General features: G+C 41.1%; 1 protein-coding gene across 1 annotated transcript in view; it reads left to right on the top strand.

Moving 5' to 3' along the window:
• LOC124188043 overlaps positions 1-20,528 on the top strand; it is an 80,991-nt gene that overhangs the window by 39,459 nt on the left and 21,004 nt on the right. Inside the window, exons 2-3 of the mRNA XM_046580308.1 lie at positions 11,166-11,300; positions 16,368-16,538. Of these exons, the coding sequence (XP_046436264.1) occupies positions 11,186-11,300; positions 16,368-16,538 (286 nt within the window). The 5' untranslated portion in view covers positions 11,166-11,185. The remainder of the gene's footprint in view (positions 1-11,165; positions 11,301-16,367; positions 16,539-20,528) is intronic.

Genomic DNA, 20,528 nt, shown 5'->3' with positions numbered 1-20,528 from the left:
TCAGATCCTCAAAAATTGTTTGACAAATATTCAAGAAATTTTGCATCATCATAATAGTCGTAATCTATTTTTACTCACCCTAGATATAACTATTTGAAAATCCTTTATCCTTTACGGTTAAAAAATTAAGCTCAAAAATCTTAGAGCCAGATGAAAAACACGATGGTTTGGTCGTTTCAAACATTCCAACAATAAAACCTTTTCTCGGAAATTGCTCATATTTCGAATATGTTGCGGTATTCGAATTTGCTCAGATTCCCATATAGCAGATAACAGAGTAGCAGATTTCATTCGTATCGGCCGTAATCGTTGCAAGCAACAACTCCGATTTTTCCCCCTTTTCTAGCTCCGGATTCAGAGCTTGGGTCTGATTCGTCCGGAGTGTCATTAACCGCAATTCCCTTGTACCGACATACCTGAAGCCCATAATACGGACCTTCCTCCCGGTGCAGCGCAATTAAATTTACCCAGGAAGCAGGTCCATGTCCGATAGATTTTTACGCTGCAGCTGAACGGTATAAGCACAGTGAAACTAAATTCCCGTCCCGGTGAAACGTCTGTCTGTTATTTATTCTCGGTGTTGCATTATTCCCGCAGCATGCACACACGGTGCACAAGAAAGCAAGGAAATTCCCTCGGAGAGGATCTCAGCTCTGTCTGTATGAGTGTGGGAAGTTAATTCAGACGATTCTCTAAATCGTTTCGATTACACGCCAGTTTCTGTGCCTGATCCATCGGTCTATTACTCTATTAGACCGTGTACAATGCTTGTTAGAATGGTAATTGACCGCCCGAGGCTCTTGTTACCACCTTTCTCGGTTTAGGAAGGTACTTTATGACCGTTTGTCACGAAGCATTTGAATATTGCAGGCAGCTTCGAACCGCCCGATTAAATACACTCATTTTAATATAGCGTACGTGGCAACGGTTTGTACACGTTTTAGTACGAGGTCAGGAGGACGACCTTTCGACGCGATCTTCTCTAACTCAAATACGTAATCCGAACGTGTAATTATTAGAGAAGCTGCGATTCATAGACTCTTTTTATTCTCTCCTTCTCTCCCTCTCGCTCTCTATCACTCACGGACGGAACAAACGCGACTCGATGCCGGAATTTTATCGTTTTATACACCTGTTATTATTCAAATTTCTATCGCGTGGCAAGACTGGCAAGATTGTATTATGTTAAATTTATCGCCCGTTTTATAGTTTCGCAGTGTGCAGCGTGTTGAAAAGCTGTCGCAAAAAGCAGAATTTTAATCTTCGCTCGCCTCCGAGTCTCTCTATTTCTGCCTATATTACATCCGACAAATAAATTCAAGCGAAATGATTACATACCAGTTAAATCCAATTTGCAGGAATTGAATACATGGCATTGACCGCCAAATTGGCCTTTTGCAGATAAATTTAGAGAAATTTCCACATATGTTGATTGAATTTGTTTTCTCTAATTCGTGCTTGTTTATGAATATATATGTATATAAAACCTCTGGTGAGAAAATAAATGTATATTTCATTAGTCCCACTTATTTATTTTATGTACGCTATACGCAGCTGGCGGTCGAAATTTCGCTCTATAATACGTGGCGACGACGGATTTAAGAAACGAGTTTTCGTCGTATTCGATTATCGCTCCTTTCCAGCCGTATGTCAGGCATTATGTACCCACCGATCACGTTCAGTTACAAATTATCGGTGCTAACGTACACTTAGTTTTGTACATACATCCCTTTACGCATGCATAATGTCGGCCCTTGCTTTACAATTTTTATACTTACCGACCATTTAAGTCAAGCAACAAAAAATCTCAACAATTTCTCGGATCAATTGAACATTTTATCCGAAAATTGAATCGCTTTGACATCAGCAGGCATTATTGTCAATTTTAATTCATTGATCTTGTTGTTATGTTCTTCGAAACAACAGTTATTCGCACGTTTAATCGAACACTGCAGTGGACTGATAACAATTGTCCGAGGGATTAAAATCGATCGGTTAATTCACCCAAAAATATATCGGAATTCTTAATCTCCGATATGCTGGCAATTATTGGCGATTAGAAACTGACCGTTAATTAACCGGAATAATCTTTACAATTCCGTACGAATCTTCGTTAATTCTGATGGCACAAATTTTTTTTTTTTTTTTATGATTTTAGAAACTATCACTGTAATAACTATTCCGAAACAAATTAAACAAGCAGAGAATCAAAGCTGGAATTGTAGAAAGAATCCGATAACCTTACCCAAATACGATGAAAAAAAATTTCTTTGATTTAAATAAATGCTATGACTTGATTGACGAATATTTTGTCCAAGTATCCGGGTTTCCTGCGTTTTAACCCGACGTGCGATTCCTCCGGCTCAAAGAAACGATATCTGGTGAGTGCCTGAAGGATTTATGAGAAAAATCTGCATCAACATCCGGACGGGGATTAAATAATAAATACAGTGAATAAATGAATATTGTTGGGGAAAAATCCGCATCCGGTTGAAGAAACGCGTTTCGTCGACGAAAAATGGGGACGAAAAATATTACACAGGTGTAGAGGATCGGGGCAAATGAAATCATTCCGTCACGGTCCGTCGGCACGTCGCTCTTCGGTAAGTTTAACCGACGTGACGGCCGCGTCTTTTAACGAAGAGAGAGAGAGAGAGAGAAAAGAGAGCCGCACGCGTTGCTCGCGAAATTTACGACGTCATATTTTTATAGGTATCCACGTCGCTTCGGCGAAACCTTCGGAACCTCCGTCGCAATTACCGTCCCTCGGGTTCGCCGACATCTTACTTTTTTTCATTCTACTTTGCTTCCCTCTATGCTCTTTTTCCTCGACGCGATTTGTACACCAAAGACCTTTTTCGTGCTCCTACGATTCGGTCGGGTTATTTTTAATCTTCTTCGTTTCCACGACGCCCTTCAATTATTGCAGAGAGTCTCTTCCTGACCCTGTTTATTTGTTTTTTTTTTTTTTTTTTTGCATTGTAATTTGTTGTCGAATACAGAAATCTATTGATTAACGAGAAAAATCGTAGACTTATTTTAACAAATTGAAAATAACGACCATCTAGAAATGCTAACATTGTAATAACAATCGCATTTTATAATGTTAATAACGAGTGAAAAACGGTTAGACTGTTGAATGAAGTCTTGTCGTATATTTATGCTTCTACTTGATTAAATCCGAGTTCGTTCTTTGAGACAGTTTTTACATAGTTCGAGCCTCCGGTATTAAATCCTCCGAAGCGAGACGACGGAATTAATTACGAGCCACGTGTACACAGAAGAATGTTATAAAATCTTTTTACACTGTCGCTTGAACCGCCGCACGTCATAAATTTGTTTTTTTTCCATCAAACCTCGATACTTTGTATCCCCAATTTTTGTTTCACGGAATTTATGAGAACATTCTTTTATTCTAATAGTTATAGTTTCGACGAGAAAGAAATTTCGATTTCCAACTTCCGTTGTTCGTTTGTGAGACCAGTAAAAAACGTTTAATTTTTTAAACGTCGACCGTGGAGAATTCCGTCGGCCCAAATCGCGGACGACTCAATCGGCCGGTTTTGGGAACGAGGTATAAAAGTCAGGAATAACGTTCGAAGCTCGAAGGCTGTAACATGCGGTCCAATCTCGGACTGCAATTCGATGAAAAAGTCACAACGACGACAGTGAGATATTGAGATTAACATCGCGGTCGTCGTTCTTAGCTTCGAATTCTTAGCGAAAAACTGCCCTAATGAATTCTACCGCACGTTGACCGATAATCGCAAAATTTAACGAGAAGAACTGAGTTTTCGGAATAATTAAAACTCGTTGAAGTTGATTCCTCGTCACTGATTTATAATCGAGAAATTCCACACGTCTAATTCCGGTTGATTTCGACAAATTTCATTGCCGAATTTTTTAGTGATACGATTAGCGCGAACGAAAACTAAGAGGAAAAACGAGGTAGACGAATTGTTAATTATTCTGGAATTACTGATGTATAGGATGTGGTATAGAAATCCGATACCGGATCTAGAGATATTCGATCTCAAAGACGCGATGCGGAGGATCTGAGCCCGATTTTTATTTCCTTCGAAAGTTTACAACGTATGTTACTTGTGTATTAATTAATTATACGTAGGAAAGTAAATCGTAAATCTAGAATCGTCGAAATTATACAGCGGTGTCGGGCACTTTCTTTCTTATTCTGACCCGAAAATAAATTTTACGATTGATCACATTATCGTAGACACCTGGTTACTCAAAGTTTTAAAATTTTTCCTCTAACGACCATCAAGAAAGTTTCGAATTGTAATAAGCTGCACCTTTTTCTTTTCTCGAATAAGCCAAACTTTTCATCTCGTGTTTCCAATTTCGCGAATTTTCTTAAAATTCTAATTGGATTACTTCGCACTTTAGCGTAGAGAATATCTTGGATGTTAATTTATTCGTATCGTTAGCGCGTGTGTATAAAAAGCGATTAGGTTTGGAAAAAGTTGGGGAGATATAATACGTGTAACGATTGTTTAAAGTAAAAGAGGAAGAACAGTCGATAAAGAAGGGGAAAAAAAAACAAAAATATTAACGACGTTAAAATTTACGAGGTAAAACGAACACGGTTGATCATGCATGGCGTTGTCAAGCTTATCGGATCGGATCGAGAGATTGTTCCGCTTATTTTTACCACTATTATTATCATTATTGTCGCAGCTGGGTCATCATCGTTATTATTACAGGCGTTAAAGTCGCCGCGAAGCGATTTCGAGGCTTGAGGTATTGATCGGTTAATTATGGATCGCGTGACGGATACAGGCGATAATTAAGCGATCGATAGTCTCCGGCCTGAGGCTGGATCCTCGCTTTACCTCGTGTAAGACGCCTGAATTTCTATGTAATACATGCTCGCTTGACAAGGATGACGAATTACCCCCTTAGATGCGTCTCCGTAAAGAAATATCGCGCCTTAAAAATCCCTGGCGGAAAAATTCGGAAGTCCCGTCGAAGCGGTCGAAATGAAATCAGGAAAGTCGAGCTTGAAAAGCCTTGACCTGCACAAATATAAAACAGACGGTTAAATTATACTGTGATTAAAATTTGTCGTGTATAAATGTATACGGATGTGTTTAATTGTTACCTAATTAAAATCCAGTAATACAAATTTGAGAAACGACTTTGATCGGTCTTACAGCAGTTATATTTATTTTATTTTTTTTCATTCGTTTGTTTTGTTACGTTTTTTTTTTTTTTTATTAACTACAAATCGTTTTTACACATTATTCATACTCTTCCGTTTACTCTGCTCGGTAATTACACTCGAATCTGAATGATGTAAAGGAACAAGAAGATGAAAAGACCAAATAAACAGTTTTCAAATTCTCTTCCACTGTCGTCGTGTCCTCGAGATATTTTTTTATTTTTTTTTCCTTTCTTTCGAAGTTTAATTGGTATAATCGTGCGCCTCTCAGATGAAATCATTAGACACGATATTGAAAAAGATACGTGAGGGGGATTATAATTTGAAAACTGACCACTCACTCGGTTTAATATCCATGTTTAGAATGTCTAACGCACGTGCAATGATCGATGATTGAGATTTATTTACAAATCTTCGTTTGGCCGTTTGTGCGTAACGCCGCAAGTTTTCCGTACGTATAAAGAGTTATAAAAAAAATTTAACAAAAGAACTTACGATCGATTTCAAATACGGGTCAATTATTTCAGTTGTTGCGTTTAAATAATAACCTTTACCCAATGGCCGATGCCTCTCGCGATGAAAAAGAAATTCGAATCTCTTTATAATTTATTCGAACGTAGCAAATTACAGCTACGCTTAAGTTCGTTTAGATTTATCTCTCGAATATGCTTATATTATAGAAAATTGATATTATACCGTAGCGGTTAAATATTATACCCATAATGGAAATGTTTATTTCGAGTTTAAGATATAACGCGGACTGCGTCGCGGAAGAATTTCTTTAATTTACGAGGCACTAAAGTACCGAATCTGTTGATCAATCACGACTGATGATTGGTTCGAAATGTGGGTAGATACGAACGCTCGAACATAACCGACGAGTCTTGAGGCGAAACTGATTTAGGATCCTCGGGCTGAATGATTGCTTTCCGTGAAACAGTGTCGAGACTGAATATGAAATTTCTCAAAATCCCAGACGTACTCAGGAAACGAATCATCATTATCGTGAAAAAATTTTTTCATAATCTTCAAACATTTGTTCGATTCTCATTGACGAAACGATCCCAGCTCAAGCGATTCTCTTATCTTTTTATTTAATTTCGGTGGTAAGTAATCACTAATGGAAAATATAACGAACGAGAAAAAGAGAAGAAAAAATAAAAGATAACAGAAAAACAATCTTCTTTGATCGTTATAATTGGTCCATTTTTCAAGGTGCCTTCGTACATGTATATCTAGGGCAGCTACTGCATCGGCGTGTATAATAATATCGTAATAGCGGTTTCAGGTGATAAGTCAAGCCAGGTGCGTGATGTCAGAAGTAAAGAAGAGAGAAAAACAGACTGGGGAAAAAAACTACAACCGTTCAAAACTGGTTTAAAGTACCGGGCACACAAACCAAATCCCGTACGGAGAGTAAATTGTGCGTGATAGACGTTCTACCTGCTCTGGGAATGAATTAGAATTAAAGGTAGTCCACTAAACGGTCACGTTTGACACGCGTCTGCTGGAACACGCTTGGATGTATGCTTTTTATTTTTCTTGAAAAACAAAAACACCTGTAGACGAATCATTGCACCATATACGAAGACTTTGTACGCATAGAAATTATTTCAAGAAGCTAAGTTGAAGAGTAAGAAAGAAATTAAGTAAGAAAGCACCGGACTTATCTCGTATTCTGCATACGTAATTAGCCACAACTGGTTCAACTCTTATTAACCATTTTTGTAGCTGGATTTTTTTCTCTCTGGACAATTGTGATAAATTTAGTTGTGACTTTGAGCCAAAGAACCAGTCTCGGTAAAAATTCTTCGCTGTATTGGATTATAAATGACTCTGATTTATCGGAATCATCGATCTTGATATAGTTTTGAGAAACAGAGAATCGTGAGATGTATTTTTTTTTTCCGTTCGTTTTTGCGATAATAAACCACCAATGATGATGTGAAAAAATAACTGTAGATTATGTTCAACGGTTACATACCTACACGCATACCTTCCTATATCGCGAGAAGTAGCAGCGAGAAACTGTTTGAAACTCGTTATGCCGACAGACGAAATACTAACGAGTGGCAACAAGTGCATGCAGTCGCCGTTATTTCGTGGCTAACAAAAGCGGAAATTCCGGTCCTTGTAACTCAGTTTCGTAATGGTTGTAATAGGGCAAACAACGCGTGATGTCTGGCCCGAGAATTTGGCTTTCGGTACCGCATCGCTCGACTAAGAGAAGATTTATATGTACCAGGAATCTGAGAGATGCAACCAAGAGGTCCACCATTCGTCATCCTGCGGACTGCAACCTGCTGACAACTTCGTCAATTACATGACGCGATTTATTTATAACGAGACGCGGAAAAAAACCGGAGAAAAGTAACAGAAATTTTCTGAATTCTCCAACTTTTATTAGGTATACCTACGTGCCATCAAAATAACGGTTCTGACCCATTTCGAAGTAAGATCCGTGTGTATTATTCGGTGAAATCGACCTCACTTACCGCTTCAAATTCTTGCCGGTCATTTCGAACGGTTCATAATCTGTAAAACTTTTTGGCAAGATCGCGTGACTTTAGAATGAACAAATTTCTCGACCCGCAGGTCAGCCGCGATTTGCATCGCGCTTTTATTTCCGTGCCGATTTCTCCCGGTCCTCAAGATTCGGCGAGATATCGCGAAAGAAGAAGAAGAAGAAGAAGAGGTGGAAGGTGGTCGCGGGTATGTTGTAATCGCCCCTGAAACCTGGTAACCTTTTTTAGAATCTAGTCACTTGGCAAAATTCGGAACAGCATTCCTCACACTTTTTCACTCGCCTCTGACGAATGTCGGCGGCCCGGAGTTGCCGGAATCGAATTCACGCTACCGACTCGATGCCTCGAACCGCTTCTGAGCCCCGACAGTCGCTCCTTAAGGAGCGGCATAAAGAACTTCCACGTTTTAAAGTCGACTTTAACAACGTTCCGCGTTGCCCGTTTCCGGGGGATCTCAGGCATTTTAAGTGACTCCGAAACGTCTCAAAGATTTACAGACACCGCGTTCCTTCGACATTTTTCATTATCCTCCAGCTAGCCGGCCACCATCCAAAACCACGAGGACAATATTCCGAACTCGTCCTGCTTTGTATTCCTCGGAATAATTGTAAGCAGTGACCTCTTATCGGCTGTACTTTGAAGTTGCGGACAACCCTGTGACCGTTGATCAGAATTCACCCGCGACTGGATACTTGATTTCAATCCTCCGATCGGCTGCTCTATGATCTCTGGATAAGCGGCAGCCGGGAAGAGATCCCGAAATGTTTTCAGTAATTAAATTGTCTCGAAAATGCTTTCTTAATTGGTCACGTTTACCGGTGCGGCATTCGGTATGCCAGACGCGTACGTTGGGCTTGCATGCCTCGGTTTGGAAGCCTAAGTCGCTGCACTTAAATTATAACAAGTGGTACGGGCCTGACAAAATAAATAAATAAATAAATAAATAAATAAATAAATAAATTAACGAACGAGCGAATAACCGCTAACTCGCAACGGCGGAGAAAAACTCTCGTTTGACTTGAGAAAATCACAGCACTGGGCGCTCCGTTAGTAAAACGGTCACTCAAATATACATGAATATTCCATTCGTTAGCCTACGGCGTGAGATACTTGGACCTAAAATTTAGTTCCAACCTACGGATACATATTAAATAGCTGAATTTCTCGTCAATTATACGCGATTAAATACACAGCCGCGGATGAATTCTCTCATTTTTCTCATCGTACTGCGATTGGAGGAAATACTTTACGGGATTTGTCATTTCAATATTAGAAATTAAATCTGCTTGTTTAACCTTTAGAAGGCCAGCATTTCTCCTTTGAAATTCGATATTCTTTGAAGATATGATTTATGTGTATATGTATAAATCGTCAACATTTCCGGTGGAGTTCCCGAATTATCTCCCGACTCCTAAAAGAGCCAAGCCGGCCATCCAAAGGTTAATCTTAAGCAATATAATATAACATTTGACGATGCGTGCTGTCAACGACTCGAGTTTCACGTTCAGAACAACCAATTCCGAATATCTGTAGGTGTGAAGAAAAATTGGACGGTTGTAAAAGTTTTTCTCCCCGGCCCCGCTCCTGATTTTCTCGAGACTTCGTCGAGCAGCTTGAAGTTTTCTTTGCTTTTTTATCAACGTTTTTGCGACGGCTTCGTTCCTCGATCGTAATTTGGACGGTTCTCGATCATCCGGGGGTGGCGAAGGGGGCGGATTGTTCGCTTGAAAGGCATTTTGACGAGGGAGCATCGCTGAGAGAGAGAGAGAGAGAGACGCGGGAACGGTTCTTAATAATTCGAAGAGCAGTCGGCTTGACCATATACGCGAAGTCAGGGACTTGTTCGGTCGGTGACGGGCCGAAACATTGAATATTCCGTCAACGTGACGGAGCGGCAAGAAGATACTGTATTCGTATTTAATTGCTCGAAAGTCGTCGTCGCTCGGCAAGACCACGGATCTCGATAATGAGTTACGAGTCGGGCGCTTTTTTTAGCCCCCCTCCCCTCCCCCCCAAACCGCACTCGCGAATTCCTCGCGATTTATAACAGCCCCCGACGATGTATGTCCGAGCGAGCTTTTTAAATTGTTTCTTGATAAATTTCCGATTTAATTCGCCGCGTCGAAACTTTTACATTGTACATTTATTCCACCTTAATTGCTGTTCTTTTGGCGAAAATTTTTTCTACTAAGGATTCCGCAATTCTCTCTCTCTCTCTCTCTCTCTCTCTGAAAATGAAAAACTAACAAATAAAATAATTAACGGAGTGACATTCTCCGTAAATTTTTTGTTCCCGACGTAGTTCGATAAGCTTCCGATTCCGGATTACAAACAATTCTCGTTTGCATACCACCACGAATCGATTTACATTTCACGTGCGAGACGATATTGTGAAGGGTATGCAACATAAAATTATTTACGCCCGACGCGAGCAGCATCGCGATGCGTAACAGCGGCGGATATTCGCTTGCGGAAGTACAAAGTGCGCGAGCTTGAACCTGTTCGTAAACGGCTCGGCCGCGCAGTTTTGCGTACAGCACGTGCCGTTTAGAAGGTAATTATATTTTTCCGTCGGTGTGATTTTTTCGACCGCGGTGCTCGGCACCTAACCATCTGCTACGCGTCCCTTTCCTCGACGCGACGTCCTTAGAACCGCAGAGACCGCAAAATGCATGCCGGAAACTCTGCGTGGCCGTTGAAACGACTTGTGCATACACGCGAAAAAACCGCATCCGACGCCAAAGACGAGACGACGCGACGCCTTGTTGGACAAAACGCGAGGAGGAAGAAGTCGAAGAAAAATTATAAACAACTCTACGACTGCAGGGAAACATTCCAACTCAATCAGCCCTCCTCGGCGATTTTCCTTTTAAATAAACGGCACTTGCAGCCTTTTTTTCATCATCCCTTTCAATTGCGGGAAAGTAAACGTGGGTGTATTTTGTGGGTGAAAAAAAAATCGAATCTCATCTTCGAACGGTTGCTGATTTTTTGAAAAACAAGACAAGCAAAAAAAAAAAACAGAAAGCTCGTACATCTGGAATAATAATCGAAAAACGGAGGGTCGTAAGCAATGCGCGGGCTGCCAAGGTGCTGGATAATTATATAATCATAGTCAAGGTTGATTACTCCCTGCGGATGAATTCCCATCAGGCATTGGCAACTTTTTAGCCGGAATGCGAGAGGATCGTTGAACTCGCGGCTTGATTGCGTAATAATTATTACCTGCAGTCCTACCGTGCGGTAATCGTTTCAAGGATTTCAAATTGCGAAGAAGAAATCGGCGCGCTCTCATCACGAGCAATGTCGATCCTTACGCGAACCTGCGAACGGAAATATAACGAGAGCGGCGAGGATCGTCTGCCTGCAATTCGGAGCTATGAAAGATTCTACTTTTGCTTCTCAATTTAGTAAACACGTGCGTGACGCGATAATTACAGGCTAACCGTTAATTTTTTCAGAATATAATGCCGAGCGGAAAATGCAGCTCCTAGTCCTCATCCTCCTCGGCTGCTTCAACCTCATCACGACTCAAGTGCGATCCGAGGATATTTCGCTCACCCGAGAACCCCTTGGAGACATTTTCATCCTTGACGGTGAGTACGATTCTCTTTTAGCGCACTTCATTAAATTAGTATAAAAATTAAAGTCGAATCTTCGACCCTGAAATGCAACTAAATTATTTGCAATTATTTTCATTTACTTTTACACTTTGAACCGAGAATGTGTAAATTTCTTTATTCAAATTTGTCGGAGTTTCGAGCGGTACTTTCACGGCAAATTTTCAGTCTGAGTGAAAAAAGCGATTCGATTTTTTTCAAAAAAAAAACGAAGAATAATCTACGATTGGCCTGCCAAGTACGAATAAAAAAATTACCGATTTCATTTTCGGTCACAAAATCGGCTTTCACCCACCCGTGTGGTTACAGGATCTCTGAAACGTTTCATTCAACCGACGATGGCCCGATGGCCTAGATCGAATCGCTAAAACATCTTCACGCTTTATAACCGAGGGCGATAATTTTATTTCTACGCATTTACGATCGAACGATAGAAAATCCGGCATTATTCTAGCGCCGGACTGTATCGAACACTTAAATATTCCATACCCGGTAATTATATGAGGGGGGAAATTCACGTCGTACATGCGTAGTAATACACATACGCATAGACTCGTATATTCTCTGCGCGGACGATACTTTCCAACTATTCGAAAGTATTTTTCCTGGAGGGAACTAGTTTCTTATATCTTTTTTTCTTTTTTCTTTTTACTTTTTTTTTCTTTCTCCCCTCCCTAGAGAGTCGCATCTCGATCGTAAATATCTCGAACAACTTGCACGTATACGCCACAGCAATTCCTGAAGCCTTATTCCGTCCATGGGGAGTCATTTTCAAGGTACGCGTCTTGCAGCCGGTTAAATACCGCCGTTTAACGACGTTTCTCGCTCCTCGATATTTTTCTCACCTCGGCTCTTTTATGTCACGGTGTTTAATTAATTGTAGGCAAAGAAAACGAATCGCGGATACCTGTTTGAAGTTTGGCGCACACGATGGTTCCAAATATCATCAAATTTTTTAAGGGTCTAAAAATATTCGTGAAATTCTAACTCGCGATATTTTTCAAATTTTAAATTGCGGTTGTCGACGAATTTATCGATTACATAAAAAATAAGGTTTGCAAAAATTGCAGTAACTCGGACTATTAGTGCGATAAAATATGTTTGACGAGGCCTGAATAATTAATTAATTCGCTAACTGGATCCGGGATTTTTTATTTTTTCTTTCTTTTCGTATCTCTTATTCTTAAAATTTTCCAAACCTGAGCAAAGAAATTAAATGTATTGTATAGAAAAAATGTCGAGGCGAGGAGAGAATCTTTGCGATCGTTTGTAAAACGCGAAAATGCGAATTCCTGAAAAGCAGACCGCCGATCGATTCACCGTATTATAAAATCAAGTGCGTCCGCAGAAGAGCAACGGAAAGAAGAAGATGGTAGCTGGGGTAAAATAGGGTAAATTGTTTCAGCCGGAGGCGGGACAATTACGTGTATGCATATGCATATATTGTAAATGCAAGTATTGTAAATGCAGCCATTCAACAATTTGAGAGCGAATTCGAATAAGAAGGAGAAAAAATTCCAACCCTTTTCCATATTCCCGTGCGATTTGCGGTATGGAAATAATCGCGTAAAACAAACGGTGTACCTGCAGATATTATTACACGTGTATTGTGTACGTGAGAATTTTACGCGAAACTGTATAAACCGTTCGCGAGCGGCGTATAATTTTAGTATATTATATAACCGAAGATGGTAAGATTTTTGCCCCGTAAGAAAATTTCCGCGCCGTAATATTATTCATAGCTACAGAGCGCATGTGCCTCTAGGTATATATATATATATATATATATATATGTATATTCAACTTACTTGTTATCCACACATAAGGTCCGGCGTAAATCACACGGAACTTCCACTTCGGTTTAACCCTTTCCCACAGATCATGCCGGTGCATGAAGTAATACCCTCTGTACTGTCCGAGTACAGTAAGCGTGATTAAACCTGCTTGTGCCTGCATTCGGATCTCCATTTTATACGGGAACTGAAAATTTTACATGGCGAAATTCCGTAAACGGAGCTCTGACGTCACTCGAAATACGCAAGTTGAATTTTTTTCTTTTTTTTTTTTTTTGACTTTTTTGCTTCCATCAAGTGAATCTTTCACCCGAAATTATTGACTCTCTTCATGTTCGTCTAGATACAGTTCTGTTAGTGCAGCAAATCTAAAAAGCATACTTTGACATGATGCAAAATACACAAGTTGGATTTCTTTTTTTTTTTTTTGTTTGGTTTCGTCGAATGAATCTTTCACCCTCGATTAATGACTCTACTGAAGCTCGTTTACACAGTTCTATTAATGCAAATCCGGAAAGAGAACATTGACGTGACTCGAAATACGCAAATTTGATTTACTACGGAATTTGCCCAAAATCAGGTTTAACAATGTATTGTAATTAATATTGTGAGTGTAAAGAAACAACCTTTCTTACAATTCATTAAAGGATCAAATCTTCGTTGATTAGTTATACTTTACGGTTTTCTTCATCAGAATCGTAAATATAATATTCTATACATATTTGTTCAAAATTGCGACCACGGCGAATTTCTTTTTTTTTAAACTTTCATAGAACCACTCAAAAAACCAACTCAGATCTTCTTTCGCATGAATTATCACGCGATGATTTATAATCGTACTTGTTTTTTCATACCGCGCGCGTTTGTCTCGTCTCACCTCTTTCACGTTAATCAATTAAGGAAATATATATATATAAATCTTTTTTTTTTCACCTACGTCTGCGGCGCGAATCGTGTGAGTTATACGTACCGGGTTTTAACCCGTTACAACTTGATATCTTTAAAATGCTTTTAAAGTGTTGAAAAACAAAGTGTATGCAATAAAATATCGGCACGGTGTGACCGTGAAAAAAGCCGTTATGCGGGTGACGTCAAATTCCCTCCGGTGGAACGAACAACTGCCAAATTACAACAGTCAACGTCGTCGAAATTTATTTATTTGATTTTTTTTGCAAAAAAACGATAATACCACGTTTTATTTTGACTTTACACAACCGACTTGAAAATCTCGAGAAGTAATTAGAAATAAAAATACGGTGTAATTGAGCAACGTAAGCGAGTATAATCACGAATTCGAAATTATCGCTCCACACATTTTTGCAATCGGTTAAACAGCGCCGAATTTAATTACAGAATTCTCGGCGATAAAATTGGCGTATAAAAATAAGACGAACGGTTTCCGCGTACCTGCTAAAAATTATACGAAATCACGTTGATATCTTCATCGAAGTTCGATGTATATTCTTTTCGTGCGATACGAAGCAATCGGCAAAGTCTCAGCGTACGTTATGTTATGTTTTCTTTGACGGGTATTCATTTATATACAGGACTCGATGGGTTCCTCGGTCACGCGAATACGATAAATAATACGAACGCCGCGTGTTTTAATTGCTAGTTATTTTGGGGATAAGACTCCGCCTTGTAACATGAAATTCAATTTTACCTGCAGTGAATCTATCTCCGCGTGCCTGCGTTAGTCGAAACAGATCCGACGAGAATTCCTCGTAAACTGGTTCTAGATCATTATTCGATTAATTTTATAATCACTGTTCGGCATTTTGCCCTATAATTAAATATCGTAGGCGGAATTAAACGACCGTTTACAAATCGATTCCACTTCCTTCGTTAATTTTTTTTCCACCCCTATCGTCTACAATTATTAAATACGCGATCTTCCACGCTAAATACTAATTACGCAACGAAGTTTTTTATGGGCTTGAAAAATATCCAGCAATTAAAATAATACACGTAGGAAAAGAAATCAGGCTCAGCGCGAATAAACTCTTACTTCTGTATAACTTCATGCCTGTATTATGTGTAATTGTTTTTCTGCAATGTCAGAAGCATGCGATATAGGATTTCTCTACTTAAGCTTATCTTGTATCAAACGATTTTTGCACGTGAAAAACGGTCAGAGATTCGTCGAAGAGGCAAAGAGTTCGTTGGTATTAACGTTCTTCGAGGAGAATAAAAAAATTGTCATGAAAATAAGAATTCGCGTTGCAAATCCTTTGACGCCGATCATTTTCACGTATATGATAGCAGAGAAAATTGCAGATTTTTCGGCCAGCAAAAACAAGAACAACTTGTTTTTTTAAATTTACACGGAGAGAAATTTGTCGTTCCGGTTACCCCTCAGTCTTTAACTATTTTGAAATTTTTTATCATAATCGAAAAATATAGTTCTAGGTAGAAAATGAAAATTAGTTTTCTTGCCGTTACCGGAAAGTCTAGTATCCGTTACTATTCTTTCTCGTTACGATCGCTGTTGCTACATTTTCTTGCAACTGTTGCGTAAATTTAACGCTCGTGCAACGATAAATTGACGTTAAACCCTTGTTTAACTAAAAAAATAGAGAAAACCTCAGAAACTGATTTTGCGTTGCAATAACCAAAATGGTTAGGCGTAGCTCGTTTTTCGTAATTCCAACAATATTCAAACAGTTTTTTTTTAACGATACCTGTTTTACTCAATTTTTCTACTTACTATAACAAATAAAATTTTTCTCAGTGTACGAATAGGATAAAAGTGAAAATTAAGCATTATTCAGCGCTGTATGATAAAATGTGGATTGAGAGATGGGGCTAATTTCTGACGGGGCTAGAATACATAATGTGATACACAGCTTGCAGGCAATCTTTCAAGCGCGCATCTTCGACTTGACGTGTCTGTAGTTAACATTACGCAGCGCGTAATGTGCATTCACGATGAACGAAGATATTCCCTCGTTTACGTAAATCCCCAGCATTCCGAATGTACGGTTAGACACCTGGCACAACGTGAAACTGCAGACGGGGGGTTTGATGAGACGTATGATAGAAGATAAGCCGAGCGTATGATTAACAATAAGCCCGGAGCTATTTAGGGGATCAATTCGTCAGGATTAATTCTCGTTAGGCATTGTGAAATTCTTGTTTTACAAGGTTGTTAAAGAATATTCCCTGCCGCGATTTAATTGATTAATTCTTATCAATCAGCGGCGTTTGGTATCCTCCTCGTTAATTATACCCCTCCTTGTATAATTTACAGAATCTTCAACCGAGACGTGCGACGAGCTCAGCAGCAGAACGGCGAGTCCCATCTTCCTGGCACCGTCTTCCCTCGGGATTCAAATTTCAAACAGTTCCCACACCTGCCAGTGCAGTCCGAAACTTCCGGTATTCAGAGAGGACCTCAGCATCTGCGTCGACGGAATTCACGGTGAGTTGATACCGATAATACCTCGAGGCGTGTGATAAACGATTATTCAATTACCTCGGTCGTCATTTGCACTAGACGAATGAACGCGGCTCGTTTTTAAATGCGCAAAATAAGGAAAGAGCATCGAAAAACGGAAGGTAACTAAATAAACGAACGGAACGATCTAGGCGTTGAATTTGTTTACGCATCGAAGCTGGAGATTTCAACCCTGCAAAAACCAAACGCACGTTAGGTATTCATTTTTTCAGTCTCGCTTACCGCTTCCTCAGCATGTTCGCGTTTTTCTCATGCACGATTATAGCACAGCTTTTATACCCTGTTATTTGACGCATTTACCGCTCCGCGTTGCCGCTGCGGCTGAAATTATATCGCACCTGTAACAATATATTCTACGCGACTCGAGCGTCGTCGAGCTTTTCTTTCGATCTTCTTTATCGTTATTTTATATTTGCCCCCGCGTTTTCGGTCAGAATTCAGTAGACGCGAGACGGAAATTGCGTTTCTTTTGCAGACGATAATGAGCGGAGAATAACGTTCGTTTCTTGATTTAAACGCAGTCTGACATCTGAGCTACCGTGTCATCGAAAATTGACTAGCTTGATATTTCGTAGACATTTCGCGCCGCGAATCGACCATACATGCGATACCTGCTATACCGATCACCGCGTTATTTACACGTAATGCATTCTACGTGCGTTTAAATTGCACGCAAATCAGACGCTGCGAGCAATGCCGAGATCGTCGAAGCTGTCGACCACTTCCGTCATCGGAATCTCCTGTACAGGAAATTGCTACCATTATAGATACACTTGCAATTTACACAGCTCTGTGCAAATCGCGAATTATCAACCTCAGGAATCCAACGTCATGAATCCAAACTCGACGCAGCGGCGGACAATTTACAAGCCGCGAAAAGTTGCGAGTAAAAGACAAATTAATTGGTCGAATAAAGGCGCGAGAAATTAACAATAATTGAAAGTTTTCAAAAAAGTGACGGGACTTGTGGCGAGCCCGTATCCGAGAAGTCTCGTGTCGCCGAGTGGGTTTCATTTTATTCAATTTTCCCGTTCCTCTTGTTTTTTTCAACCAAGAGTGTAAAATACCGGAGATTATGGCCCGGCATGCACCGGTCTTCGGGATATTCGGCCTAATGCGGTCGATTATTTAATCTCAAAAATACCCACATCGCAAATTTCTCTCGCCGCTGGGCGATCATGCTCTTCGCGTTTATCGGTCAACCGCTTTTTCCACCTCTTTATACTCTCGCGGCTTGGAACACGAAACCGAAATGAACGGGAATTAGCCGACGTCTCGAGGAATCGGGGAAATTATAAAGTCGGAATAGCATCGACTCGCCGATAATAATATCGCTGGATGATGATAAATTATCGTTATTGTTCGGTAATCGGTTGGCAGCACTCAAGGAATCGAGACACTTGTTATTACGTCGGATATTAAATTCATCTCGGTCTGCACGGGCAGACGAAATGTGACGGATAATTTCAATCCCGTTCCGAATCGCGTCACGTCACGAATCGTCAAAAGCTTCACCCACTAACGGGACTGACTTTGCCGAAACGTGATTTCTTCGGTGGGGAATAGAGGGACGACCACTGATTGACACTTGTGTCATCCATCATCCAGTCATTAAACGACGCGAACGATTTTCGGAATGTTAAATTGCGCCACCGGAGCAGAATAATACCGAGTGTGGTTTCACTTCTCCGACGCGTCAAAACGTCAAGACGATCAATTGAAACCAATTTCGAAGACGAGAATATCGGATAATTCTACACCGCAATTATGCTGATCGAAGGCTCGATTCAAAGCCTCGCCAACGAACCGCGGGGGGTGACGAGAAATTCCAAGTTTTTTCGGAAGCCATATGCGCTTCGGGCAGTATTCGCCTGACGCGGCTTTCCTTCTACGTACAAAAAGGACGAAGGAGGAGGAATCGAGAATTACGCGTCTCGGCTGCTTCCGACGTATATAAATACGGTGTGCGTTTTGCGCAGCCTGCATGAGGCCACAAATTAGCTTTACTCCGGGATAATCCAACCGCAGATCGAGCCACGCTTTCAAAGGGTCGATCATCTTTTAGGCCAGGTTCGAATTTGGCCTCGAATCAAGTCAAAATCACGTAGTTTGCGAACCCGTTCGAGGTCACCAAGTGACTTCAAGTCCATCGGACTCCAAGTCGAAGCTTGGCTTATCGTGAAGGGGTACGCAAAGGTGATTCAAGGTCGACAAATAGTCGGAAAGCCAGGAACAGATGGTGGCGATTATTCATACGAGTAGGGTATAAACGATGGAATTAATAATCTCGTTACAGCGAAGCGCGTTGTGCCATATGTGTGTATATGTATACCATACAGCGCGAGGCAAGTTTATGGGCGAAAAAAAAAGATAAGTAGAAGAGAAAACGGCGGACAAACAAGCGCTGAGGATAAATGTAAACAGGATAAACCAAAAAAATAGCGAACCCATGGTGTTGGCTTACGCCTCAGTCAATGGTCAATTACGCTTATATCCATAGACTGCGTGAATGCACAAAAACCTTTCGCCCTGCCAAACGAGTGGGAACGAATGAGCCTTGCCCTCGAGATAAATGACGCCTTGGTTCTCCATCCTCCGTCTTCAGGGGCGCCTCGACTTGCCGTTTTGACCCTCACCTGACCCACCGCCTTGGCCTTCATCAATCATCCGACTCGCCATCCCGCACCTGCCGGGCCTCGTCTTTACGGCCTTAAGCCCAAGCCCAAGCCCCAAAGGACATATTATATGCAGTTAATATTCGGGCAACATCAACGGGCGCCGCACAGCAGTAGCGATTTTTATTACCAGCTTCCGAATCACGCCGTCCTCGGCAGGTCTGCCGACGCTGGTCTCTGATTCTTGGACGCTGTTGGTAGCGGCGAAAGCAGGAAACGCTTGACAAAATCTATGGAAAGATGAAGTCGATGTCGCTCGTATCGTTCTTCCGCCATTTTTCTTTAACTTCTTGCAGTCAGGTCAAAGTGCATGAATCCAGCGCGCACAGTTCTGCAAAAGTCGAAGACCCTCTTCCAAATACTTCTCTGATTGTTACCAATTTCATTCGCTATCGATGCGCCGTTCTCGAGATCGAATCTTTCCGGTACATCCTTCGATCCGTGATGATCAGTGCACTTCGTACCGTGCAATGATGGAACTGGGACCAATGGAACTGAGGCCCTAATAACGGGGTAATAAGGTGGTCCAGGTAATGGAAGACGGCGGATCGAACTCTTCGTTGTTTCATCCGTGATATGTACGATTGAATCGAGACGCGAACCATGTGATGTTCAGGAGAGCTGGAGAACCGCGTGCCTTTCCATTCGTGCAAATACTTTCTCACAACTTTGGGTTACTGTGCCATTCGTTCGAGTGATTAGGAAAATTCTGAACAGAGCTTGGAGTCGGTTACTTCGATCATCCTGCGCGTGATCTGCAGGAGGTGGAGGAAAATACAACTCAACTCTTGGTTTATTTATTAACTAGACAACCGCCGATCACCACCGACTGCTGTGAAATTTAATCAACTTACGGTAATTAACGTCACAGTGTATTCGCTCGGCGTTCACCCAGCGCAACCAGGTACTCAACCACTCTTCAGCCTCCGTCTTCCTTACTTACGTCCTTCGAGTCTTCCGGGTCGCTCCCGCAGTCGCCGGGTCGAAAGGTAGCTTTGCGGACCGGATGAACCCGGTTTGGCCGTCCTGTCTTCAGGACGGCGAAGTTCCCTCGAGAAGATCGAGTGACGGTGGTGATTTTTCGATCAGTCCTTTGCGATCGACGAACCAAAGCGAGTCCACCATCCTCCAGGTATCGACTGAATAATTAACATGAATGATTGCGCGTGGTGCAGGTATGGGCAAGGCTTGTAGCGAGCTTTATACCGGACGCAAATTTATGTCCATCTATCTTTGGAACGGGACTCGGATTCTCCTCGCGGGTATCGGACTAAGGATC

Source organism: Neodiprion fabricii, chromosome 1 (genome assembly GCF_021155785.1).
Source record: "Neodiprion fabricii isolate iyNeoFabr1 chromosome 1, iyNeoFabr1.1, whole genome shotgun sequence".
Lineage (NCBI taxonomy): Eukaryota > Metazoa > Arthropoda > Insecta > Hymenoptera > Diprionidae > Neodiprion > Neodiprion fabricii.
The sequence above is the reverse complement of the archived record's forward strand: the minus strand, read 5'-3'. Positions and strand labels throughout refer to the sequence as shown.